Source organism: Phaenicophaeus curvirostris, chromosome 9, assembly GCF_032191515.1.
Source record: "Phaenicophaeus curvirostris isolate KB17595 chromosome 9, BPBGC_Pcur_1.0, whole genome shotgun sequence".
In the NCBI taxonomy this organism is placed as follows: Eukaryota; Metazoa; Chordata; class Aves; order Cuculiformes; family Cuculidae; genus Phaenicophaeus; species Phaenicophaeus curvirostris.
The window spans coordinates 8624474-8651866 of record NC_091400.1 but is presented as its reverse complement, the minus strand read 5'-3'; the positions used below and the strand labels follow the sequence as shown (position 1 = coordinate 8651866).

The 27393-nt window shown below is 37.4% G+C and overlaps 1 protein-coding gene across 4 annotated transcripts in view; it reads right to left on the bottom strand.

Annotated features, from left to right (window-relative positions):
• The window catches only part of ATRNL1 (attractin like 1), a 491214-nt gene that overhangs the window by 414439 nt on the left and 49382 nt on the right, over positions 1-27393 (bottom strand). For all 4 annotated transcript variants that reach the window (XM_069863707.1, XM_069863708.1, XM_069863710.1 and 1 more), the window contains exons 6-9: positions 16413-16587; positions 15183-15270; positions 6797-7052; positions 1133-1316 (exon numbers count right to left, since the gene is read on the bottom strand). In XM_069863707.1, the coding sequence (XP_069719808.1) occupies positions 1133-1316; positions 6797-7052; positions 15183-15270; positions 16413-16587 (703 nt within the window). The remainder of the gene's footprint in view (positions 1-1132; positions 1317-6796; positions 7053-15182; positions 15271-16412; positions 16588-27393) is intronic.

Sequence of the window (27393 nt, the reverse complement as noted above, 5' to 3'; positions counted from 1 at the left end):
GGGCATCGTAACTCCACCTTTTCCTCAAACCCCACCTAGCCAGTGGTGCATTTAAGCTCAGTTACATCACTGAGTGCTTTGAATACTGATTATGAGGTGTCACAGGTACAGTAAACAAATATTTTATTACTACATGAGTGTCATTACCCCATCCTCTCAGCCAGTTTTCAGTCCCATTGCATAATTGACTTCCAGCATCAATAAATAATGAGTAAAAATATTCCAATAATTATTGCTGTATTCTTGAACAGACCTTCAAAACGTATCACTCTGTTCCAAGAATAGACTATAATAAGAGAGCATTAAAATTCCAGCAATTTAAAAATACATTACAAGGGACACAAAAATCTTGTTTCCAATAATGTTTAATAAGTAATAATGTTTCCAAGTGCCATGAGTTGTGGCACTGAAAATCAGGAGCCTCAGTGAAATCATACCCACATTTCTGATATCTGAGAGCAAGTCTTGTGTGCCTAAATTTAAGCCATTAGTGCTCAGCACAAATACTAAATTGCGAGAATGCAACGTTCCAATAAATAGTTCTTGATCTCAAATCATCTCTAAGGTAAGAAAAAACTTTTGAGGTCACTTTCTATAAATAACATGTACATAGTGTTTGTAAGTTAAAATAAACTTGAAGGACAAGGAACTGACAAAAATGTAAACACCGAGAACATTAATAACTAAGAATCCTTATACAATACCAGGAATTTTCTCTCATTTCTGATAGCTTTGTGAAAAATAAACTTCCATAGTTCTCTGATTTCTTTACTTATTTATATAATAGCTTCTTGAACGTGCATCAGCAGTATACTCCTATCACGTGGAAACAGCACACGTGTACTATTTCTGCAGGGCTGTTATGTCTGGATAGGTGAACCTCTTCTCAACTTGTAGAACATGTGCAAAGCTTCCTCCCTGCCATTCCTTCAATGTGTATCTCCATTAATCTGCTGGCTTGAGTCTAATCCCTTACCACAACTCTCCCATTTTCTGCAGAGAACGTACTGTTCTGCTACGTGCAAAGGATACAGAGATGCCTACATGACTTTATTAGAACTTTACCTTACTCTTTGTTTAGGTTTTGTTTTCCAGTCACAACTTCATTTCCAACTTTATAAATCCCACTTACCACGTCCGAGTATTAACTTCATATCTGTAAAGATCATCCACCAATCCATATTTATTGCCAGGTAATGCTTTGTATCCACCATGGACATAAACAGATTTTGTAAGTTCATCATAGACACTGGTATGGCCATATCCACCTTGCACAATTGCGCCTTTTGTTTCTGGTACAAGCCAAGAATTAGACCCTGGAACAGATGCATGAAAGACAGAAGTTTAAGGCTTACTACTGCTAAGACTCCATAATAGGAGTTTTAAGTATATAAAATCATTTTCACTGTAATTCTAAATACAGCAATAATTAAAGATTTATTTTAAGACATATTTTTATACCAATGTATCAAAATACCTGCAACTGGATAATATTATTAGGCTGTTACCTGCTATTCTTAACTAAGTCACAAAAACATCGTTATTACAGGTGCCAGGCAGTATTTCGTACTCTCCTATGTGAGAGTTCAGCACACACAAAAACAAGCCTAAACCTTTTGGAAATTAACAGTTACAATTAATTATCTCTCAACCTTAAATTTGTCCCACCAGAGTGCTGATGAGAACTGGGGACCCCTGTATTCAAGCATGGGGCAACTGCCTGGAGAAGCCTGGTAGAAACTGAACCACTATCAGAAGGACACAACATAAGGTAGCTCAAAGTAAATGGACACAGACACTTTGCTAATAAACTGTAAAGTTACAGAGCTAAAATCAGTTTCCAACTACTGTTTCTTAGTTATTTAACTGCATCTATACCTAGTCAGTTGCTGAGAACTCACAAAAGGATAATTTGATAGCAGCTCATTAAACTGGCACTTAAATCCACATTTTACACCACATCATTAATAACTGCAGAGACACACTATAAAACCAGTCACAATAGCTGTTACAGATGAGGAATAAAACACAATTGGAAACTATTTTACCATAGCAATAAAAAAGACAGAGAGGTTAAGTGACTTCTTGTTGCCTCTGGCCCTGAAATTTCCATTTTTTCCCCTCCCTCTTCCCAGCTGATGACATAAGCCAGAAAATGACTAAGCCAGAAGGTAAGTATTTCCTGTAGATGCCAGCCTATTCACAAGAGCCCACGATGATTAGGCAGCCAGTTCTACAGATGCAAAATGGAAAAAATAATTCACTTACAGCCTCTTGAAGAGACTACATCAGAAGAGCAGAAATTGTGGACAAGGACTTCCAATATGGAGCAGTTTCCTAATTCTTAACCTAAATTGGCCACCATCGTAATGTTATTTACACACCAACATATACCTGGATTCATCTGAAAATTAGTTTAAGTTCCATTTCCATTTTCTCATCTAAATAGTGATCATAGTACAGTTTGGGTTGGAAAGGACCATAAAGTTCATCCAGTTCCAACCCCCCTGTCATGGGCAGGGACAGCTCCCATTAGATCAGGCTGCTCAAAGCCCCATCCATCCTGGCCTTGAACACCTTCAGGGATGGGGCAGCCACGACTTCTCTGGGCAACCCGTGCCAGAGCTTCACCACCCTCATCCTCATTTTCTATCCATCCATGTTCAAGAGAGATGAACTCCTTGTGGAAAAGGTAGAGATCAGCCATTAGAAAGAGGGCAAAATAGGTGAAGTTGCCTTAATTAGTCTTGCAAAAGGGAGTGCTGTTATCTATAAATATAATTCAAAAAGAACTCCAATAAGGGAGACAAGTCACTTAAATTAAAAATGTATCACCCAGAAAACAAGTGAATATAAACTGGCCATTGATGAAGGTAGGCTATGAATTAGAAGATACCCAGTCACTAGAATTACAACCAATTTTCCAATGACACCGTGAGCAAAGCCCAGACTGTTTAAGATTAATCCTTATATAGTTTTAAAGGAACTACAAAATATGGTGTTTATATTTTAAAAGCACTCAGTTTGATGGCCAAGGTGATAAATTCCCTCCTTTTGGTCACAGGGAGTTAACTGCATCCAAATATATATAACACCATTCTATCATCACAGCACGTAAAGCAAATGAAACAAGACACAAAACTTTATTCTTTTGGTTTTTCAGATATTTCTTTGTATGAAACCGATTAGGATGGGCAAACTAAGAAAAATTGCAAATTTCAGCAATAATTTTATCAATCAAAATGGAATAATTAAAATAGCATTTTAAGATTAAGTTGTTTCTTAAAATTTGTTTGAAAAAAAAATTAATATGCACTAATAAATCCACTAGAAAAATCCAAAGAAAATTGGATGTATTGGCCTGATCTGTCCCTGCCACAATACAACCTTCAAAAGAGGTTAGGGAAAAGGAACAAAGTGTCCAAGAAGCACCTCAGTGTGCCACCTTCACTGCATTGAAATGCAAAACTTAAAATAGTTTTGAGCAACCATGAAGCTTATGCTAACTTACAAAAAAAGAGGAAACATGTTACATCATAGGGTCATTTCTTTTAACACTAAGTCCAAGAAACGTTCTTGATCAAAAACAACATATAAACTACTTCCGAAGTCATAAAAAAAAATCAGCCTAAAAACAGTGACATGCTGCTAATCCAAAGAAATCTCCGTCTTCTAAAAAAAGAAAATAAAATCACAGAAGACTTATTCAGAAGTTTCTTAATATATAAGGAGCTTTTATAAACCTCAGGTAAGACAAAGCACCATTATTATATTCACCTTGAGACTCACATTGAGATTCTTCAGAGGTTTATGAGGTATTGCTAACCTAAAGGGAAATAAATTTCCCTGGGGAGTAACCCAGAAAAGCTTTATGGTTCAAGTTAGTAAAATCATTCACATAATTCCCATAGCAGGATTTATTGGTTTCTCAAAAGTCGTAAGTCTAGGTACTGCAATAAAGGACAACAGGAAGCTCTTTTGTTCCTGCAGCCACCACCATATCTTTGGCATAGAAATAATTCCCCTGCTTTAGCATGGTGAAAGTCTGCCTGAAAACCACATCCGATTTTTCCAGAACTTATTTGACTTTGACAGAAATTGTTTTCTTCAGCAATTTGAAATGTCAAGGGAAGTTTTTGGATCATGCTCCCCTTTGATTCACATGTTTTGTTAATAAAAACTACACTCCTACGCAAAAAGCTAGGGAATCCACAAACAATTAAAACTTCTTTAGATGTTTCTTGACCCAGACCCCATGGAAACCAGGGTCAGAAGGCTTCTGCACCAGAATTCCACTATCAAGTTAATCAAAGTTTATTAACAGGACTGGATCACTAGAGGTTTCAATTGGTATGAACCAAAGGGTAAGTTGCCTCTTTCATTCAGTAAGCAGCAGGTAAATGCTTGAAAAATAGCCTTCATTAGAACTAAAAGTCATGGCTGATAACATTGAGAAAGAATAAAGTAGTACAATTTGAAGTGTTAAATCAATGTATGTTTTTAAAAGCAAGCAGAAAGAGAGAGAAAATGGGACTCTCATCTTTCTTTCCATAATGTCAGAAGCCCTTTTATAACAAGCTTTCTTTCCTATTCAGGTGGCTTCACAGCAACGCTTCTACCATTTCCTATGTCTTGATAGTTTGGGTCCTGAGCTGCTGAAAGTCCCCAAAGACTAGTCATTCTTAGTTCAAAATTCTACCTGGTATGTTATGCTTAAAAAATAACCCTACAGCTGCAAAAATGTAGATAAATTCTACAGCTGAGACAGAATTCAGGAAAATTTGCTACAAAATTCATTTAACTTAGTGGGGAGGGAAAGGAAGGAGATGCAATGAGGTACAATGGAACTTGAAGTATCCATAGCAGAAATGGTTCAGTTACACCACACAGACCATGTTCTGCAAAGCACCGCATATGCCAATGATCTTTCATTATGCCAGTGGAGTCACTGAAGTCAATGATTTTCCACAGTCGTACCCTATATTGCTGCAAGGTTATTATATATTTGATGCAAGTGAAACATACTTCCTCTATTAAACTGATTTTCTCACTGGTATGGGATAAAATTATCATCTCTGAGAGTAGACTTAACTTGACAATAACTGAGACCCATAATGAGTGCCAGAGAAATAAGCACGTCCCCTATTCAAAGCTGTGTAATGAAAGGTTTGAGGGGTTTCTGTCTTTGTTTTATATACACTTGGTTAAATTCCATTTTATTAATCCTCCACAAATATAGCTTTAACATTAAAAATGTTAAAAAAATTCAAATAAGAACATGTTGTACACATTTCACCCATAAAGCCAGTAATGAAATGCACCAGACAAAAAAAATCACACTACCAAAAGCAAATCGTGTACTCCTCATTCTTTTTATTTCCCTCTTCATAATTAAACTAACCACAATAACAGGCAAGAATAATATTGGTAATTCTACTCCAGATTCAGTAAGCAGCATGTGAAGAAGCAAATAATTCGAAGTTTCAATTGGCATTAGAGTGAATCAGCATGCAGAAAATTAGAAAATATTTTTATCTTGAAGAAAAAAAAATCTCTTTTTTTAACCTACAACTTTCAGAAACTGAGTTTATAGAGAAATCAGGCCTTTAATAGTGAACAAATTTTAAACTGTAGTTATGAAAGTTCTAAGACCAGTGTTTTATAATAGTTCTAGGCAGTTCAACCAAATTGTTCAGCACTGATAAAGCACATCATGATGGCTCTTCCTCTTAGTCCCATTCTCTTTTATCCTTGTTCAGCAGTATTATAAAACGTCAACGCTACCAACAGGAAGCCTAAGAACCCTCTAAGTTTTGAAGGGACTTATCTACCCCTTAATTCTGCTCAAACATTGTGTATATGCAAGTGCATACATGCAAATAAAAGTAAACATAACCAATTTATTATGTCCTAACATACAAATATTACTTTGAAATTTTGTATTACATGTTCTGTGATTGCTTAGATAACCAAGGGACACAGATCAATTCTATAGAAAATAGGGAATCCAAGAAAGTAAAAGAATATCATTTGAATTAGTGAGCAAATAAATATTCCTAAAAATGTATCAGAATGTGTAGACTTCCATGATTATTCTATTGAAGAAGTATCTTAGATGTACCACGTATAAGATAATAAAAAAAAAAAAATCATAGTTTATTTAATTCTAGCACTTAAAACCACCTCTAAGAAAAGATTGTTAGTTCACCAGGGAAATCCTGGACACACGTGGCAGGTTATTTACAAAAATAGCTCATTTTCACTTATTTCCTCCAATAGCAACATGCATAGACTTTAGAAAGAACCTTATATACAACAATGAACTAAGTTATTGCTTTCTAAAGATCAGAATGAAGATACTACAGAACCTTCAAAATAACTAAATTATTGTAGCAGGCACCATGCATTGTATTCTGGTTTGCCCTTTCTTCTTTTGCTCTACTTATTCTTTTTTACTTTGTCTACTCTATGGTGAAAACAGTAAGTCTGGGGGAAAAAAAAAATACATTTCATCATAACAATAACCACTGCATAGAATATCTGCTTTGAAAACTGAACCCCTTTAGAGTCCCATGCCCACACACACAATAACACATACCCCAAGCCATTATATTCCAAACGTGTATGAAATGCAACTGCTTAACAAGAAATCTGAGCTATGTAATTCGACGGAAACAAGACGAGGTTTTATTTATTTTGCAAAATATATAATTTGCTTTCTGAAAACAGGAGCATTCTTTGTTTTTAAAAAATGAAGATTTTATTGTACAAGACAAATTACTGGAAAGTGACTTACTGATGTAGTATTCTTGCACAATGCTCGTGTAACCATATATGGAAGAATATCCAAAAATTATAATCATAACCACATCTCTGCTGTCCAGCTCTACTATGTGTGCTGAATGACCTTCCACAGCATACTGCTGGCCGTGTACAAGTACTGCAGGAGTTCTCGCACTCCACGTTTGACTGGGTATGTTGAAAATCCACAGCTCATCAGTAACGTTGCCATTATTCGTCTCAATTTTGCCTCCATACATGTAGATGTCTTCCTGTAAAAATTGGAGGGGAGAGAAGAAAAGCAAATAATGGGTTACAGAAAGATAACATCTCAACTGCATACTTCTATGCCGCCTAATATTTCATAACTGAACAATCTGATTTTAATCTTCACATTTAATCTTACATTAACCAGCTCGATATCAGATGCTTATCCCAGACAATGATATTTAAACTAAGCCAACAATGATGATAAGCAGACTATTTCTCTGAAAACTAAACCCAGCCATGAAAATGACACCAAAATGAATCTCAACTGGATTACTTCAAGCGTAAAAACTTTAATTATATGGCTCTTATAACTCATACTGCAGCATCCTATTAAAAAAGCCTAAACCAGAAAGGATATTATATTGTTTTCTTAAGGAACAGTTCACAGAACTAAGATGCGATTTTCCACTCACTCAGTCTACAGGGTTTTCATTCAGCACGTGCACAAGAGAGCACATTCTCTCTTAACAGCAAAGTAACTTCAGTACTGAGAAAATTCAGTCATCAGAGCCCAAAGCAAAGGGACAACGTGCATAGAGCATCCTCTTGGGCACATTTGCTGAAATCAGACCCCATGAAGGAGTACTTTGAGTTCAGTTAAAGGTATGCAAAACAGATTCACCAGTCTTCGTAAACCACATACCTCAAACAGCAACGCCATCTGTGTTGATAAGTAACGAATGTTTTACTTAAATATTGACTGAAAGCAAATCCTACTAAAGCTCCAACTTCATCTGGAGTTGCAAACTAAGGCATACAAAGTCACAGAACAAATTCCAACTCATTTGCTTTGTGGACTGGCTCGAGGACGGTTTATCCTGCCTCTGGTTCCGAGAATGACACTTAGTCTTTGTTAGGACACACACTCAGCATCCCATCAGCGTGCTGTTTGTACAGCTGGCAGTTGTCACATACTGCAACATAATATTTTAGGGCTTACCCTAAATTCAACTGTACCTCGTTAAAAAAAGAAAGAAATTGCAGGCTTGGTACATTTGGCAAAGTTCTGCTTGGCATGGAATACAGAGCCTCAGAAAAAGAAACTGTAGAGAAAGAAACTACCTAATGTAAGAAGTTTGAATCAACACAGAGGAAAATTCAGACTTATTGCACAAGGAGCTGATTGGATCTAAACAGAAATGTAAACTGCATGTTATTATTCTCATTCATGTCAAGAAAGATGAACTCAAACTAGCAGGTGCATAAAATTATATTGAGTTTGCATGGCAAAGTTATGGTAGCAGGGGGGCTACATGGGTGGCTTCTCTGAGAAGCTGCTGTAAGCTTCCTCCAAGTCTGACAGAGCCAATGTCAGCCAGCTCCACACTGGAGCAGTTCATGCAGCCCATAGGGAGGACTCGCATTGGAGAAGTTCATGGAGGAGGGACCCCACCCTGGAGCCGGGGAAGAGCATGAGAAGTCCTCCCTCTAAGGAAGAAGCAGCAGCAGAAACAAGGTGTGATGAACTGGCTGCAACCCCCATTCCCATCCCCCTCCTCCCTCCATGCCACTTAAGGGGAGAAGGTAGAGAAAATCAGGAGTGAACTTCAGCCTGGGAAGAAAAGAGGAGTAGGTGGTTTTAAGATCTGGGTTTATTTCTCACTATCTTACTCTGATTTGATTGGTAAAAACTCATTTCCCCAAGTCAAGTCTGATTTGACTGTAATGGTAATTAGGAAGTGATCTCTCCCTCTTCTTATCTTGAACTATGAGTCTTCCATTATATTTTCTGTCCCCTGTCCAGTTGAGGAGACAGAGTGATAGAGCAGCTTTTGTTGGCACCTGGAGTACAGCCAGGATCAACCCATCACAAAAATACAGATGATCAATAGAATTAACAGTCTAATCCAGCAAAACAAAGGCTTGAGAGGGCTATAATGCTGTTTATATACCTATGGTTGATGGTAAACAGAGTCCAGGACCACATGAAAAACTTCCTTATTACTCAGAGAGATTAGCCAGTAAGTGACAGATCAAACTGTCTGATCTGTTTTCAAGAACACACTTAAAATTTCTGCAAGTACTTCCAACTACTTTTTTCATTTGAGGCAGGTAAACATTTCTAGATTCAGAATTTAAATCACTTCTCTGTATCAGCGTATCACCAGGCAGTAATATTCTGTCTTATCAATTAGTTTGTTCCAGTGGTATTTGAACAAAAGATGTTCACATTCTTCAGCAGGAATTTGTATTACTGCTATTTTTATATATATATATCCAAACCCGTTCTTTTCCCTATGAGATAAAATAACACTTCAAAGAGCTTGGTGAAGAGCCACAAAACCCGTACACTGATCCAAAGGAACGGGTTGAACAAATATTCTTCTTAAAAGTATCCCGTATGGCTTCGTTCATTACACTGCCACATAAAAAGGCAAATCAGTATCGCTAACAGAGTGGACTAACGAATTATATATTAATTTTAAAATGAAAATAACAGAGCATGGCAGAAAGGAGGAGTTAATGAGGAAGTTGAAGGTACTCTATAACAGTATTTGAAAAAAAGATTTCTGACACTGTAGAAAGACACTACACCAGAAAAGGTGACCTGAAGAGCTGCATGAACTTTGAAATGATTACTCAGACAGCTGACAGTAAGAAAGTCCTCCTCACAGTTCTGCTTAAATGATTCAAAGTTCAGATAAAAACATTTCCGTGAGCAGCCGTCTTTAAAAATGACACAGCAGATCCTGCACAGAAGACAACTAAGAGAAAAAGACAACTAGGTCATGACAACTGCCTTATCAACCACAAAAACAGATTTAACTAAGCTTCACTCAGGACTATTTCTGAGATTAAGCAGCTCCTAGTGCTGCTGAAAAACACTTTAAGAGTTAGTGATGATCATCTGAACACAGAGAAAGACAGGCTCACAGACCAAAGTCACTGAAAGAAATACAGAATAAAAAAGCAAAAGCTACCTGCATAGTTACACAGAAAAAAAGCCCAATGTCCTAGAAATACAAAGGTAGGCGTTTTTGTGGAAAGCCTAATCGTGAAGAGATTGTAGAAAAGATATAAGCACAAATGGTCCTAAGCAGCCTAACGTTATGAAAGAGAGGAAGAAATTCCCTTATAAACTTATACTACCTTTGTAACTTACTTATGAACTAAGTATAAATCAAGGTATTACATTTAAGGTGAGGCTTTCTGACAGACAAAACTCTTGTGTATTGCAAGACCTTTAAATGAATAAGGCATATTAGGTGTTTGTTTATAATAAGATAGCATACCACAACAGGATGAAAGGAAAAAACAGCAAGAAGTATAAAACCAAAAGTCTTTGTGAAATTAGTGAGGAGAAAGTGTCAAGAATTCAGCTGAGACGGGAGACGGTTGAAATTGTTCTCCTCAGCATGGAGGAGGGAGAAGAGCAAGGGGCAGACTGTCAAAGGAATAGATAACAAAACAACAGACAGGTAAACATCAAGAAGATACAAGGCCTCCAACACACTCTGTTTTAAAGTTTTGATACCACATGTCAAAAGCAACATTTTTAATGACAGTGGCAGATAGTGAAGGTGAACATTACTCAATGAATTAACCTTCGTCATTTTCAATAAATTACTTCACATTAATGAAACTACCTAATAAGTTACAGAAGCATTTAAAGACCTTGGTTTTTCAACGAAAATGTCATATAAATATTACCATATGCAAATGGTAGTATAGAAAACTACATGGTATATTGAACTTGTAATTCAGGGTTCCTGCTCAGTTAGAAATTCAAGAAAAAATGAGAAATTTCTTGCTGTAAACCAAGCAATTAAGCAGCTCACTCATGAGTGACATTCCCACCTACAGATCACATCAGTTGCTGTCTTGGCAACTGCTCATGTACAAGAAAATAAAACAGCGACTGTAGCTCCCCCCAGTTTCAATGGAAGTAAAACTCCCCAATAGATGTTTCTGTTTTCTCAAATCAGCATTTTTTTCCCAGGCAAAATTATATCAGTAGAAATTTTTTATGACAAAGAAAGGTGACAAAAGGTATATGATCTATAAATAGCTGACTGTCTATATAGGGCAGAGAGGATCACAGCAGAAGGCAGGAATCACAAGACCAAACACAGGATTCAAAGAACAATTAAATCACAGTTCTCAAGAGAAGAAAATATTCATTTGATCTAATATTTCTCTTACAGAGTAATGACTGATACACACATTTCAACTAGTCAAAGTATTCCGTATTTCTTAATTGTATCACGACTACACAGAGAAGTTTATCCACAAAGATGATTAAGGGACTGGAGCATCTTTCTTACAAGGAAATTCTGAGAGATTTTAGTCTGTTTAGCCTGGAGAAGAGAAGGCTGAGACGTGTCATGAGGATGGGGCTAGACTCTCTTCAGTGGTGCTCAACTACAGGACAAGGGGCAATGTGTACAAACCAGAACACAAGAAGTTCCACTTCAACATGATGAAAAACTTCTTTCCTGCGTGAGTGACAGAGCACTGGAAGAGGGTGCCCAGGAAGGCTGTAGAATCTCCTCCTCCAGAGATACTCAAACCTCAAACCTGCCTGGACACATTCCTGTGCAACCTCCTCCAGGTGACCCTGCTTTAGCAGGGGGGTTGGACTGGGTGAGCTCCAAAAGTCCCCAACCGTTCTCCGATTCTGCCACTAAACATATTGGGGGAAAAAAAAAATGAGTAATGAAGACTGCAGAGAAAAATATTAACTAGGCATCTGCTTTTAGAACTGCTAGATCGATAAGTAACTCATGCTCAGACTTCAAAATTCAAATCACGTGGAATATAATGCTGAAACAAGGAATAAAAAATATCTCACTTTTACATAAAGGAACTGATCTCTTGATGAATAAGGTCCACTCTGAACTCTGAATTAGGCTTCCAGCTAGACTACCTGCAAAAAAGTGTACGACAGCTGACCTTATCAACTTATAGACTTCCAAGGGCTGCAAATCAGAACTAGAAGGCAACTTGTGCACAAGATGCAACTGAAAGTCATAAAATGAAATAAAGAATGCAATTTGGTGGTACAATCTTATAAAAATTAATGGAAAAGACTTTTACATTTCTTGTGCTGTTTCAAACTATACTACAACAGCCAACAAAACCAGGCTTATAAAAGAAAAACAATAAACCAACTGGCGAAAGATTTTGTCTAGCTCATGTTAAAGCAGAAAAAGTTTTTACTCTTTTGTTTTGTTAAGGCTTGCTTTTGATTAGACTAATAAAAAAATACCACAAGAGATGTACAGACTCAGCATCAATACCAATTAATTTCAAAGTAGAATCAAAATAATGACCCTTTTTTAATAAAGCTTTAAAATTGAAAGTAACATTCATAAAACTTGAACGAGTCAAATTAAATTTGACTACATATAAAATGGTCCATATACTGGAAAAAATCTTCATGATTACTTCTGTGTTAGCCTGCCTGTTTGCTCCTTTCCAACTGTCACTCTCAAAGGAAACCCACCTCAATGCCCAGTTCTCCTTCCACTATCTTGGGACTAACTAGCAACAGTTTAATTACGAGGTTAAGCTGTTCTGCAATACAATCACAAGCTCTCTACCAACAAAACTCCCAGCAGTGACCATATACCCACCCCGCTTGCAACTCCCTTCCTACTTTATTCCGTGGATCCAGTAATTCTCAATTCACTGTCAAACTTCCTATCTAGTCACTGCTAAGCAAAGTTATATGTACCTACTTTAAAAATCTCAAAAGACATTTCCTCCAGTCTCTTTATAACCCTAGTTATTATATGAATTATTTCAAAGTATGTTGACATTTTTCAGTACCAGAAACTATATATAACCTTTGAGATACAGGAGAACCAACTGCTAACAGATACGGGTAGCACCTTGCCAATAACCAGTCTGAGGAGGCACTGGCAGTAATGCTATCTAACAGTTTACTTGGTCTAAAAGCAAGAAAACTTTTATACTCTCTCTTCTATAAATGCATAAAAAGTCTTAGTCACTTGTTATAACTATATATCAGTGGGAGTCTTCTGATCTTTTTTACTCAGAATAAAGAAGTACAGTACTTCAATTTTAAGTAAAGAAGCTTTCTGAGGGAAATGGGCACAGTAACTTATTTCATTCTCCACAGAGTCAATTATATAGCTCCAATTTACCTTGCACCACAAGCAGGCAATACTAGCTCTGTGCTCTCACTCTGGTCTAGCACCAGGTTTTGAAATCTCAGGAGCTCAAGTCAAAAACTTAATCTAATTTCTTCTCTGTGGATATTTTTTCTCTGAACTATAAAGGAAACATTACACAATGACTGGTACACAGCTCAAAACACAGCTCAAAGCTGCCATCTCTAGGTATTACATTCTACTACTCTTCACACTAAATTACATTTGGTTTTTTTCCAAGAGACTGAACATCTGAAAGGAAAAACATCAAAAGTTTATCCTAACAAGTTAAATTAAGAACTTATTTCAAAAGAATGTATTTGTCACTTGAAATTTCTTCAGCTTACATAATCAGCTCCTTTGGGCCCATGCAATTTTTATACTAGTGATTTTGTCAGATGTCAAGGAACACATTAGGTAATCATAGAATGGTTTGGGTTGGAAGGGACCTTAAAGATCACCCATGAGCAGGGACACCTCCCACTGGATCAGGTTGCTCCAAGCCCCATCCAACCTGGCCCTGAACACCTCCAGGGATGGGGCAGCCACAACTTCTCTAGACAACATGTGCCAGGGCCTCCCCACCCTCACAGGAAAACATTTCCTCCCAATATCTCATCTAAATCTCCTCTCTTTCTGCTTAAAGCTGTTCCCCCTCATCCTATTCCTGCACTCCCTGATAAAGAGGCCCTCTCCAGCTTTCCTGGAGCCCCCTTCAATGATTCTACACAAGACACAAGTGGAGCTGGTTTCATTATTAGTGAATTCTAATTACCAACATGTGCCTTTGACAACAGCAACAGCTTCTACACTACACACTTGCTTGTGGCTTTCATTAACATGATTTGCACTTCCTCACTAAGATCCAAAAAGATATCTGAATTAATATGGGTCTATTATATTTAAGATTTGCTGGTAAAAGTAGTTCTAAAATGGTTACCCTTTAGTCTGGAATATCTCAAGAAAATATTAACACTGTCAAATCAAAAGGTTAAATGATATTTTAAGCCTTTATTCTGAACTGCTAAATGATACATTACTTGAATGTTTCCCAACCAAAAGGTCCACATTCTACAAGAACTGTAATAACCAAAGATACCGGTCAGAAAGATCTGACCTTTCAAAGACCAGATAATACATTAGTAATGAGTCAGGGAACACAGAAGTGACAAGAAGAAATGCAATTTTTGAGCTGATGTTAGAGCACGCACAGGATCTAGTTCAGATTGCTACTGAAAAACCACCTCTACAATATTAACCCTGCCAGGTACAGATTCAGCATCTCTGAAGAGTAACATATGCCAGGAACAAAAAAGAACAACAAAACTTTCACCCACACCTACAATTCTGTTTAACTTCAAAATGCTCTTTAGGGCATTAACAGGCCTTAATAACCCTGACCAGCCTGATCTAGGGCTCAGTGACTACTCCTGACTACTTGTGATCCTACCTCCTAGATGGACATGGAATCTCCTGTAGGTAGCCTGTCTCTTGGATGAACACCTCAGGCATATGCTGTAGTCTCTTCTCCAGTCCTGCCTCTGGCCGTGTCTCATTTTCCTCCTGACTGGACTCCACGGGTAGTCCCTGGACTGGGGTCATCACTTGCCCTGTCTAGGGTTGTCAAAGGACCCTGCTACCAGCACCCAGCTCTGCCTGCCTGGCTCAGCCCCAGGGGACGATGCCTAGTCAGCAAGGACACTGGCCCTGTGAGGGTCACCCATGGCTCCCAGCTCCCCTTCCCTTCCCACAGCAACTCCAATTGCATAAAGCCCCTTTTGGTGATGGGTTTAGCTCTACGGGTTTAGGGTCAGCAAATGAGTGACTCAGATATATTGAACAATTTTCAGAAAATGATTGTGCAATAGATCTAAGTGCCAAAGAAGACGCTAATATAAAATGCTTAGGGACTGGAGATTCAATTATCCTTAAAAATCCATGTTAATGATGAATCACTAAGATAGCCAACAGCACACACAAAGAAATTAATTAAATAGGATGCTGAAGAGTCCAAACCTGATACAAAGCAAGGGTGTGTCCGTATCTCTGGAGTGGTCCTTTGGATACAGGTACTACGTTCCATATACTGCTTTCCAAATTGTAGCTAGAAGAGAAATAGAAAAGTAAACATTTTCTGCCTGGAGAGTAACAGGAATTTTGGATGTTCAAACTAACTTCTCTTTGGCAAAGCGTGCACACTTGAACTGTCACCTTTGTTTATCTGACACGGTAATTTGTTAGCAGCAGTAACACAATCACTTTTAACTGTTACAACATTTCTCTAGCTTGTGACAGTGTACTAAATGCTCATCATTGAAATCAGAGGCAGCTCTTTCAGGGACCCATCAACAAACTCAGAAAACAGGACTGTAATAAAAATCACCACATTAAAAGGAAGTTATGAAACTGGGTTGCTAAGCTCAATGTTATCAGTCACACCAAAATAACCCCGCTAAACTGCTTATGCCACAGTCTTTTGCACTACTTTGAAAACGCTGTTGAGTACCCTCTTAGTTGTACCGTTCATTTTAGTTCCCATTATATTTTAATTAACGATTAATCCATCAATGGATTAAAACACAACAAAATGGAAGGTAAGCAAAAAATAAGACAGAGATAGCAAAGCAAATCACCAAAGATGATGAGGTTTGTTTTGGATGATTGAAAAAGGTACAGAAGAAAACAAAAAGTAGACAAAAATGGAATAAACAAGCTAATAAACATCTCTATTACTTTTGTTTAACCCACATAGGGCTTGTACATATATACAAGTCACCATACAAACTGTCACAAACGTGAAGAAGTGAAGTATGGGTGACTTGCTTAACTGTACTGGCAGGGCACCAACAGGGTACATGCATGCATTAAATGCAAGTCTCCTATAATTACAAATTAACTTCAATAAAATAATGCAAATAGCATCCCAGAGACACTATCTGAAAAATACTAGCACAGGGATTTCTTTTGCTATTTTACCACTACACCTTCACGTTTTGCAGCAAAGTATAAGGATAGTTTTCACAAAAGTGAAGAAATTGCATTTTAGTATCACATCAAGTTTGATGTTACCATACTTTAACTTTATTTTAATCATTAAAAAAGTAAAAGCAGAAAATAACGCTGTTAATAAGGAATCAAAACACACATAAAGCTTTCAGTTAAAGTGCATTATAGGGGCCACTTCCCTGGTGAGATGCTTTCCCTAAGCCACGCCAGAAAGGACATGACACAGAAGAAATCACTTACTTCAACACCATTTGGAAAGAACTGTAGTTGAAAGTGTATCCGCCAATCACCCACATAAATTTCCCGTGTAGGACTGCCTTATGGGAAGCCCGACCCACAGAAGGGCTGAAGGGCTTTACATTTGGTAGAATCCAATAAGACTCCGTGGAAGGGACGTTCAAAGAACAATCTGGTCCTGTTTTGTAAACAAATGTGCAATTTGAACAATCTGTTAGACAGGGATGTTAAAGCCAGTAAAGCAGTAACAGGGGAGGCTTAATTACAGATGTCAGGATTGCTCATTCTGATAAAACATAGTATACACTTTTATGCTTAACAGATGCTCAGTGAAAAAAACTGACAATAAGGGACGTCAGTCAAACTGAAAGCATTAGATTAGCTCAAATAACGATGATACGTTTCTGCATTCTTCTCAGAAAACATACTGTATGAGTCACAAATTGAAGGAAAGGCAGAATGTATCATATTTTTAGATGCTGTATAGGTCTAAAATGCGCAGCACAGTATACACTGCATGTTACCTCCCGAGAAAAACAATACTGCATTTGAACTAACCACAGTAAGCCTAGATAAAAGCAAATAACATTATAGCAAATTAAGTTACAATACATATTATACTGTATTAAAACTCAGGGAACAGAATTTGCCCTTTGTCAATGCCTTTCTGCATTGTCTTTCAGAGTAAAAGTCACTGTAAAGAGCTTAATAAAAAAAAATATTTTTAATATTTAAGTTGTATGGCATTTTATAGATCATTCTACAAAGATATATCCGATACCAAAAAGACAATTATATATTCTTTTGTTACATACTTTAGCCAATTATTTTTGCTAAATAAGTCAGCAAAATTCATCATTTAAGTTATATGATCATTAAAATTATGAATAGCAGGAACTGCTATATAGAATCTGTTCTGTAATAACCAAAATACGGTTTTGAAACATTACCTTATACACTAGATATTGGAAGAAATTTAAAATCTTGTTATTTAAAGCCTGAACATATCCAGAACTTTGCTAAAATAAAATTAAAAAGACAGAATATGCACTATTTACATCTTGTCAGTGACTGTACAACATTATCAACTGGCATTATATATAGCTAGGAAACACTGACTTTTTAAGACACCATGTTCTACTTTAAGCATTATCAAACATAGAATTGAAAGTTTTATCATCAGTGATGCCATACAGACATTGTATGACTGCTAAATTATTTCTGTAGTTTAATGCTGTTACTATAAACACCATTATGCCCTCTCTGCTTGCCTCAATCGGATAAATCCTTCCCTCAAGCTACTGAACGTTACTAAAAAACAAAGCTGTTGGTGTCAGACTGGGCATGAGCTTCTTTAGAAACTCAGTAATAACACACAAAAAAAAGAAAAAAAGAAATCACTAGTCTGCACCTCAAATCTCACACATGATATCAACTTTTTAAAGAAGTTCCAGGGAAGATCCAGAGAACTACTGGCCTGCTATACTTGTTTCTACCAGAAGCCGTAAGAATGGATGGAGTAAGTCAAAAGATAATTGCCATCTACTCATACACATCAGTACAGCTTTCATGAAGAGAAGGCCTGTCTTCCAAACCTATCAAAAATCTTTGAAGACATCAAGATGGAGTGATCCAATTGAGACACTGTTATGGATTTTCACAAGGCTTGTAAGAAAATTCCTCTCCAAAGGCTCTTAAGGAAACCGTTTAAGGAGAGTAGCGAGAGAATGAAGGCCTTTGCATGCCTAAATAATTGTAAGATACAGTAACAAATAATAGACAGGAGTAAATCATCACTTTTAAAGGGAAGGAAGACCCCCGTGTAGTCCCAAAAGCATTCCACATACACATTAATGAACCTGAAAGAGGATAAGAAATGAAGAAAGTCTGATGATAAAGGCAGTTGCTGGAGGGCAGAAAGAGTAAGATCGGGGTTTGGAGAATCACAGAACAGGTTCCTGCCTGTCCATGTGAGTGAGCGATAAAATTTCACATGGAATTCCAAACTACGTAAGCTAACTTCTAGCTTAACTAAAAAGAAAATAGTCTCTCAACTAACGATCAGTACCCCCGCCATAAGTTAACTTGTGAAAATCTCACCTTAATACCCTGCAATGGTGAAAAAAGCAAATCATATGTCAGGAACAAAGAACACCATTACCCTACTGTAAAAATCTGTGGTTTGCCTACACTTAGAAAACCATGTGCCCTACTCAAAAAGAAGACAGGACTGGAGACTGTATACAGAAAAGTAATAAGGATGTTCAAAGTAATTTAATGGCTTCTGTAACAGGGACTATTCTTGGGTAGGATTTTTCACCTGTAAAAAAAGAAAATACAGAAGTGAATGATTACTGTCTATAAACTAAGTGACACAGAAAGAGTGGATATGAAGTCTCTTTGAATGTAACAGCAGAGATTTAGCAAACGCAGCTCAAAGAAGCCACATCCAAAACAAACAAGAGGAGATAGTTCTTCATGAAAAAAAAGGGTCAGATCTCCTTGGCAAGGAACCCTGACAAAAGATGATCTGGAATCAAGGGTTTATAGCTTTACAAGCAGTTGTCAACTTTTCGTAATACTCTACAGAAGAATGATATCCAGTTTTACCCAAATTACCTTGCATTTGTTAAATGATGGAGACACTCATTTCCCATTGTTCATTATATCTTCTACCCAGAAAAGATTAATGGCATTTGAATGAGGTCTAATGAGAGTATGAACAATTCAGTATGTTATTTCTTAAACATTAATAATAGATAGTGTAATAGAATTGTAACCTCAGCAAGATTCTGATTTGGTAAATCACTGGAGGAAACGCTTAATTTGAGTCTAAAAGTGCTTAAAAACAAACAATTTATTAAGCATTCTTTGATCAGGGGAGAGCTTAGAATTATGCAAACTGTGCCTCTAGTCAGAAGATGAACCTGTGCGACTGATGACATGGGTCAGTCCTGCATGTGGTGGTCAGCACTGCCCCTCAGTGGCCAAGAGCGCATCACACACCGGACTTGAGACTTGTGGGGACAGGAACAAGAACTCATCTAGCAAATCCAATATAAACTTAGGTTACAGTGACTGTATTAAAATGAGAACAAGTAAAAATCTTTTATGTAAAGTTAACAGTGCAAAAACTCTAACAGTACTGTTAAGATCAGTGACCGAAAGAACATCGCAGCTGACTTTCTTACACCCTCAGTGTTTCATTGCTGGTCTACAGAGAACCACCAGACAGGTGAGAGAGAGGAGAAAAACCATGTACCCGCATCTTGTTATCGCATTGACTGTACATTAAAGTGATATCAGTCAATACTCACCAGAAGAGGCACTCCTGGCCTCTCCTCACCGCTTACTCTCCAGCTCACATCACTACTGTCACCAGTTTTCACGTGGCCGTGCAACAAGCCAGACAAAGAAATGCAACCAGGTTAAAGCCTGCTTTTATTTTTACCCAGGCTTGCATCTTACAAGGAGTGGCTGAGGGAACTGGGGTCGTTTAGCCTGGAGAAAAGAAGGCTGAGGGAAGACCTCATCACTGTCTACAACTGCCTGAAAGGAGGGTGAGAAGAGGTTGGTGTTGGTCTCTTCTCCCAAGCAACAGGCAATGGGGCGAGAGGGAACAGCCTCAAGTTGCAAAACAGAAGGTTCAGATTGGACATGAGGAAAAACTTCTGCACCGAAAAGGTTCTTGGACACTGGCAAAGGCTCCCAGGGAGCTGGTTGAGTCACCATCCCTGGAGGGGTTTAAAGGACTGGCAGACAAAGTGCTCAGAGACTGGGTTTAGAAGTGGACAGGTACAACTGGGCTGATGATTTCAAAGGTCTTTTCCAACTTAGTGATTCTATGATTTAATCTGGATGGGTATCCTTTTTACATTTCACTTTGCCCACATAGACACAGTTGTGCCAGTACAAGTAAGACTGCACAGCCAGGGCTGCCGCTTCAATATATTCATGAAGTTATCACAGTACTTATCAGTTAGTACAGAAAACAGAATACATAGCTGAAAAAAAAAAAACAAAAAACAACACAGAGCAATAGAATAATACTGACTTCTACTGAAATAACATTTAAAGAGCAAGTTCTTATGTGTGGCTATTGCCTTGTAAGGTAAATGTAGGACTTCTAAATATCACTTAGAGATGTTCTTACTTAAACGCATATAGAAAGAAACATAACCATTATTTCAGCATAAATATATTTTCTCTTCAGAAATGCCCCATTCACCAAATACATGCCTTTTGTACAACACAGAGCACTTCAGCTGCAGAACAATAATAATAAAAAGATGTTTTATTCTTTTCTATGCAAATATGATTTTTCCCCATTTATTTAAAACTGGATATTTTTCTTGTCTTCCTAATGTGTAACTCAACCCACTCGGAAAAAAAAAAAAGCAAAAAGCTTTAAAACCACCAAACTACTTTATAAACCTGAATTGGAAGTCAATTACGTTATCCTCCAAGGTAGGAAAAAATTCTATAGGTTTAAAAAAAGCGATTTACCCACACAACACAAGAGAAGGAATCTAATTTCTATTTATTGAGGATTTTCATGAACTGCCGAAGTAACAATCTGTTCCAGTAGTTCAAGTCATAAGATCAATTTCCACCTAATGAGAAAACATCATCTACTCTCTTCAATCCTTTCCTTTGGGATCACAGGAAAAAAAACCAAAAGCATTGATGTGTTGAATATAAATGCCCCAGTTCTGGTTTTCATATAATCTAATGTAGTATTTTTTGTTATTTATCCTCTACTTGCTTGATATCTGATCATGTGGGTTGAGAATTATTGCTTTGACATAATTTTTCAGCCACCACAAACACAATACTACTATTCTCGAGTACTCAATAAAATCTTAATTAATAATAATTAATTAGAGATTATGAAACGTTTTTTTAGAAAAGAGAATCTATGTGAACATATTTGAACCAAAAACTCTATTGGAAGTTTTACAAAGCAGTACATGATCTTTCTTACAGGGAAGTGATAGGGTAGTAACTACATAAAAATACAAAGCTGTTCTGTAAATGAAATAAGCATTGCTGAAAACTGGCATACCAGCATTCAATAGTAGGTATATTCACGTATTCCTACACTGCCACTGCACTGCTCCACAATGCCCACATGGGACGTAATTATTTTCCCCTCCTACAAACAGTCTTGCTCCAAATGGGACCTAATGGCAAGCAGCGAGATCCTGGATAGGTCTCCAGCTAAAGCAGCAGGGCAGCAAGCGGTGCCAGGACTCAGCCGTCAATGAAACGGTCAGAGATCCAAACGCACACAAGCTGATGCTGTTCTCGAAATGCCATATGGTTGCTATTATTCAGTCTCAATTCTTTCCTCATCCAGCAGGAGTGGATCATGCAAGAGTGATCTGTCCTTAGGGAACCTGCAGCAAGCCAGAAGGGCTGCACCACCTGCCATTGGGTTGTGCTGCAACGCCCTTGAACGGTTTGACTGCAGATCTCGCACTCAAGATCAGCTAGGATGGTACAGAAGAGCAATCTGAGTGGTTTCGGTTGGAAAGGACCTTGTAGCCCATGCAGTTCCAAACCCCCTGCCATGGGCAGGGACACCTCCCACTGGACCAGGCTGCTCAAAGCCCCATCCAACCTGGCCTTGAACATCTCCAAGGATGAGGCAGCCACAACTTCCCTGGACAACCTGTGCAGTGCTTCCCCACCCTCGCTGTGAAGAATTTCTTCCAGATGTCTAATCTCAATCTTCCCCCCTCCAATTTAAAGCCATTCCCTCTCGTCCTATCACTACAACCCTTTGTAAAAAGGCCCTCCCCAGCTTTCTTGCAGGCCCCCCTCAGGTACTGGAAGGCTGTTGTAAGGTCTACCTGGAGCCTTCTCTTCTCCAGGTTGAACAACCCCAACTCTCTCATCCTGTCCTCATAGCAGAGGTGCTCCAGCCCTCTGATCATCCCTGTAGCCCTCCTCTGGACTCGTTTCAACAGTTCCACATCCTTCTTATATTGAGGACTCCGGAACTGATGCCACAGCAGTCTTTACTGGAAGCACACTGCATGGAAAGCCTTCCTAGACTATTGTGACTAAGCACAAGTATTCTCTCTGGTAGGACCTGCATGAGATGTGTCATCTTAATATCCAACAAAAAAAATCTGTTTGCTTTTGACTCTCTAAAGAAACGGGGACTTTTCAAATTTGCAGCAGCTGACAGTATCCCTTGGATGAGAGATTTAGAGGCTCCATATGAATGACAGCAGAACATCAAGCTCTCATACCTATGCTAACAACTTCCAGAAAACTTCACAGCTCTAATAGTCAAAAGCCTCCTTCCAATTTCCAAACTAGATGCATTGATGGCCAATTTACCCCAATTTTTCTTCTATCAGTGCTGATATCCCAGGACTTCAGGAGCTGGTCTTTTAAGTCTATACACCCTACAAACATTTATAGGTAGCGATGCTATTCCCTCCCAGCTTTCACTTCACCAGTTTACACAAACCATGCTCCGTTAGTATCTTCCATAGCCCTGACCATCCCAACAGTTCTTCCTCTGAGTCTCAATTTGTATTCATACAAGCATAGTAACAAAAATGTACAGTACTAATGTTTTCACATATTTAACTGTAGATGCTGTGACTGATCATCCTACTAGTGCACCTGACAGCCTACAGCTCATTGAGGATATAAAATCAAGAATATGAATTAATTCGTATTCTAATTGAGACAGACAAGCATGTTGTCCTTTATGTCACCTTCCATGCTTCAGTCCAAGATTATAAAACAAATTCTTAATACATAGTCCCTGAATGTATGAATTTTCAGCTTATACTGAAGCAATTACATTCCACACATTACTCTAACCATTTTTGGAAGGATATTCTGGTCCTTCTTCATATTTAAAGTAACTCCCACCTTTGTATTTCCAGATTTCATTAGCTGTCTTATAAGTATATTATAAAAATTATGTAACAAGATCAGTCCCAAGATCAGTCTCAAAGCAGTACTGATATCTTTCCGTCCTGTTACTTGTTCAGCACACCCACTCAAATTTCACAATTAATGAGCTGTGTTCCTCTTACTGTTCCCTTATGTGTTCCCTGACTTATTCAGTTTCAATTTTCCTATAGTCGTATGCTGAGGTTCACATGAAATATATTGCATTTTCCTGTCACTTTTCTTACAAATTATTTTAGTATGAACTACATTCATAAATCCACATTTCAACTGTTTCAGTATACAATCACAATGTATGTTTAATTGTTTCTTTCTTCAAATGATGGTCTGGAACCTTACAAACTGCTGAAATCAGGCTAACAAGTTTTGAGCTGCCTGAATCACTTCCCTCCTGTTCTTAAATAACGGTGCTATAGATAATGAGCTACATGTAGTATCTTCCTTTATCAGGGACATCAGCACTACCTGTCCTCTTCTTGTGTTCAGGATACAGTACTGCAATTGGTCATTAGTTCAATTAAGTGGTTTCATGCTCTACTCTGCTACATTTATGCACGCATTTTAAATAAATATTTAGAAGGTCACATATTTATTTTAAATGGATTACATTTCTCATTAAAACACAAACGGGAAGGGACTCCCTTCCTAAATCTCAGCCTAATTGCACATACAGAGCATTAGCAACCACTTTAATTCAGCCAGTCATTTATTTAAATGAATCCAATAAATTCTACTAAACCTGCTTTACTTTTCATCAGATGACACTGCAAGGGTATTTAAAACCAAAGTTGGCTCTTCATTTAACCGTGGCATTCTTCCTTTTACAATAAGGATATTTCCTTTTCTCACGACGAGTTTTCAGACACTAAGTCTTTATTCCTTTCTGCACCCAGTATGAAAGGTACCAACACCAAGAGCATCCCCACATCACACTGGATTGGGCAGATATCACACCTCTGCAGGAGCTCTCCCACCACCAACTCCTTCATCTTTTCATCACAGGACTGTTTCATAGCGAACATACACGGTTTTGGCATGACTTGAGTTCTCGCTGTTCTTTACACTCTTCCCAAAAGTGCCAGTCCCCAAACTGGGCACTATAATCCAGTGCTACCTTCCAAATGTCTATCTCAGAGAAACGGTCACTTGCCCTCTAATCAAAATTTCTCATATGAAAAATTATTACCTACAGTGATTTACAAACCTTTTAACAATCTCTTTTTAAGGCAAGGTTTTGTTTGCCAATACAGCCTGCAGTCTTTGTTCCTTGATCATTTGACATTAAGTGATATTAAGACAATTTTCTAAATTATTACTTCAAACTGGGTGCTTTATAGCTCTTTAAAATGAAACTATTTCCCTTTATTTACAACGCAGTGAATCTTATTATTTTTCCTGAAAATTTTATCAGGAAGAAGTTCTAAGTAATAATCTAGATAATTTATAAAATTGTTCTTTAACAACACACAAAAGCTGCTTACTCGAAAATTCTCCGATTAATCACTTGGCTACTGCATATTTTGCAGGTACCTATATTTCTAATTCCTTCTGTTAAACAGTTTTTAACATATTTAATATGCGGCAGGCTAGTTATTTCCTTTATGCGATATTAAATTAAGGTCCTTGATGAAATCAAAGAACATCTCGAGCAACAAGACCTGTAATATTACTCTTAAAAAGCATACAATACATTCATAGCAGTTACAAATACCTGCAGCATGTCCACTGATAGTCCACTGAACCCTTTTAAAAGTGTGGAACTCATCCTGAGTTTCTCACCCTGTTACTGAAGTAAAAGGGTGAGAAACCTCCTCTGTTTGCCCACAGCCCAAGAAAACCCAAGACACTGCTCCTGGTATCAGAGAATTTGCTGGCTATAAATACCCATTTGGCAAAAGGTAACATCTTTCTAGAAACTATCTTTTCTTAAACATGTCAAATACTGCAAGAGCCACCACTTTTGCCTCAGCCAAGTCGTCGTTTCTTTTTTGATCTTTGTCTAGCCAAAAAAAAAAAAACAAAAAACCCAAAACCCAAATCACTAGTTTGTTTGGGGATTTTTTTCCCTTTCTTTTTTCCTCCCCAAGTTCCTTCCACAGACTTTATCAGCAGGCATTGACACATTCTGCTTTAGCATATTATAGTACTCATCAAAGGAATCAATCTTCAGGAACAAGCTCAGCATCCTTTATGTTACCTGAGTATTTTAAATTAACAAGATCTCAAACATATACTAAACGTTCTTCCTGTGTGTACTTCTGAGACAAACCATCTCCGAAACATTTAACATTATTAAATATTATTAGCATTATTAAAATAATACTTTTATTTTTAAAAAAGTACATTTGTAAAGTGTTTGTTACATTTACTTTTTGTTAAAAATACTATTATTATTAAATTATTTGCTTTCCAAGCCTAAAATTATTCATTGGCATGGCATTATTCTGTATTTGTATAACTAGAAGCTAGCTGCAAACACCTACAACATCCTTTTTCCACAAAACTTATCTAATATGATAGGACCCTACTTTTTACTCAAAACAATAATTCTATCCTGAAGAATAGTGTTCTCTTTTTCTCAGAACACTTTTTTAAATGTAAACTTTTCGTAAGAGGTGCTCCTTCCACAGCATCCACAAGATGTCACCATTGTAAAAGAAACTCAACATGCTGTAACATATGAAATCCTAAGTCACAAACTATGGATTTTATTTATTGTACATCTCAGTCAATCCAGTCAAATGAATTGGTTTTGGTATGTATGTTTTTCATACTCAAAAAAAATCCCAAAATACGAAGGGATTAAAATCCTATAAAATTTCCTCAAAAAACATAGCAAGTAAGACCCTACCCTAGCCAATTGGTTTAAATCACCAAACACAAGATTAACTTGTCTGACAGCAAAGGTAGCAAGATGAATAGAAACATTTATGGTTCCAGCACTGCAAATAACCTACATAAGAGATACTGCCAGTACAGAAACTATAAAAGGAATATATAGATGCAAATACATAAATAGAACACAAGCAAGTAGCCTCCTAGAGAGCTTAAAGTGTAGTATTGTTTTGTATTTTATAAGAAAAAAGTTGTATGCAAGCCAGCTCATTTGGCACAGAATAAACAAATGAAAACTTCACAGGTTTGGTGAAAACCCAGGGAACAACTAAGCAAATTATCTTTATGTAATCTTGCTCACTGTGGGAAAGAACACAAAGCTAGTGTGCACAGAAATGCTAGAGGAAAAGAAGGTACTAACAGTGAAAGCTAGAAATCTACCTTTACTTGATACGAAAAACTTCTAATGGAGATTGCAGCACTGCAAATGAAGGCTGTGGCCTTAAAAGCACTTCCAAAGATTTGGAATTTTTTACCATTTTGTACCCAATGATCCGAAATTGCAACGAATCAATGCACAAAGAAATGGGTGATATTCTTGCAGCTAGTTCTATTCACAACCGCCTTACAGAGATTAAGCGTTCAGGATTTTTTTTTTGTGCACTACAATCATGAAAGGTTCTGGAGGACTCAGTAACAAGTCTGCACTGTTTCCATTCCGTGACCATATTGCTAACTCACTTTCCTTCTGTGGGCACACTGACCACCTTTTTAATGAACAACCTCATTAATTATTAAGAAGAGAAATGTATTAAATCTCTTGTTGTCTTCGGTCTAATAGGTGCAACAGCTAAGAGCAGTAAAAAAGTCATTTCCTCTGACATCCAAAAAGAGACAGCAATAAAACACAAGTAAAGGCAGGAAGCAATAAGAAGACGGTATTTATATTATATAATTTCTTTTAAGACAACGGCAATTTCAATGCACAGAAAAGCTAATCCAATTGAGACTTTTAACAGGAATGGTAAAGGATAGAAAGAAAAAAAATCGCAAATGTCTAGCATAATTATAGTAAGTGAATTGAACATTTAGGATCTTAAATTATTGATCTTTGTTAAGAAAAATTATTTACGGTACTGGGAATAAAACGGCAAGCGTGCTTATATTATATCCATCACTCCACAGTACATGTCCACACACACGTTCATGT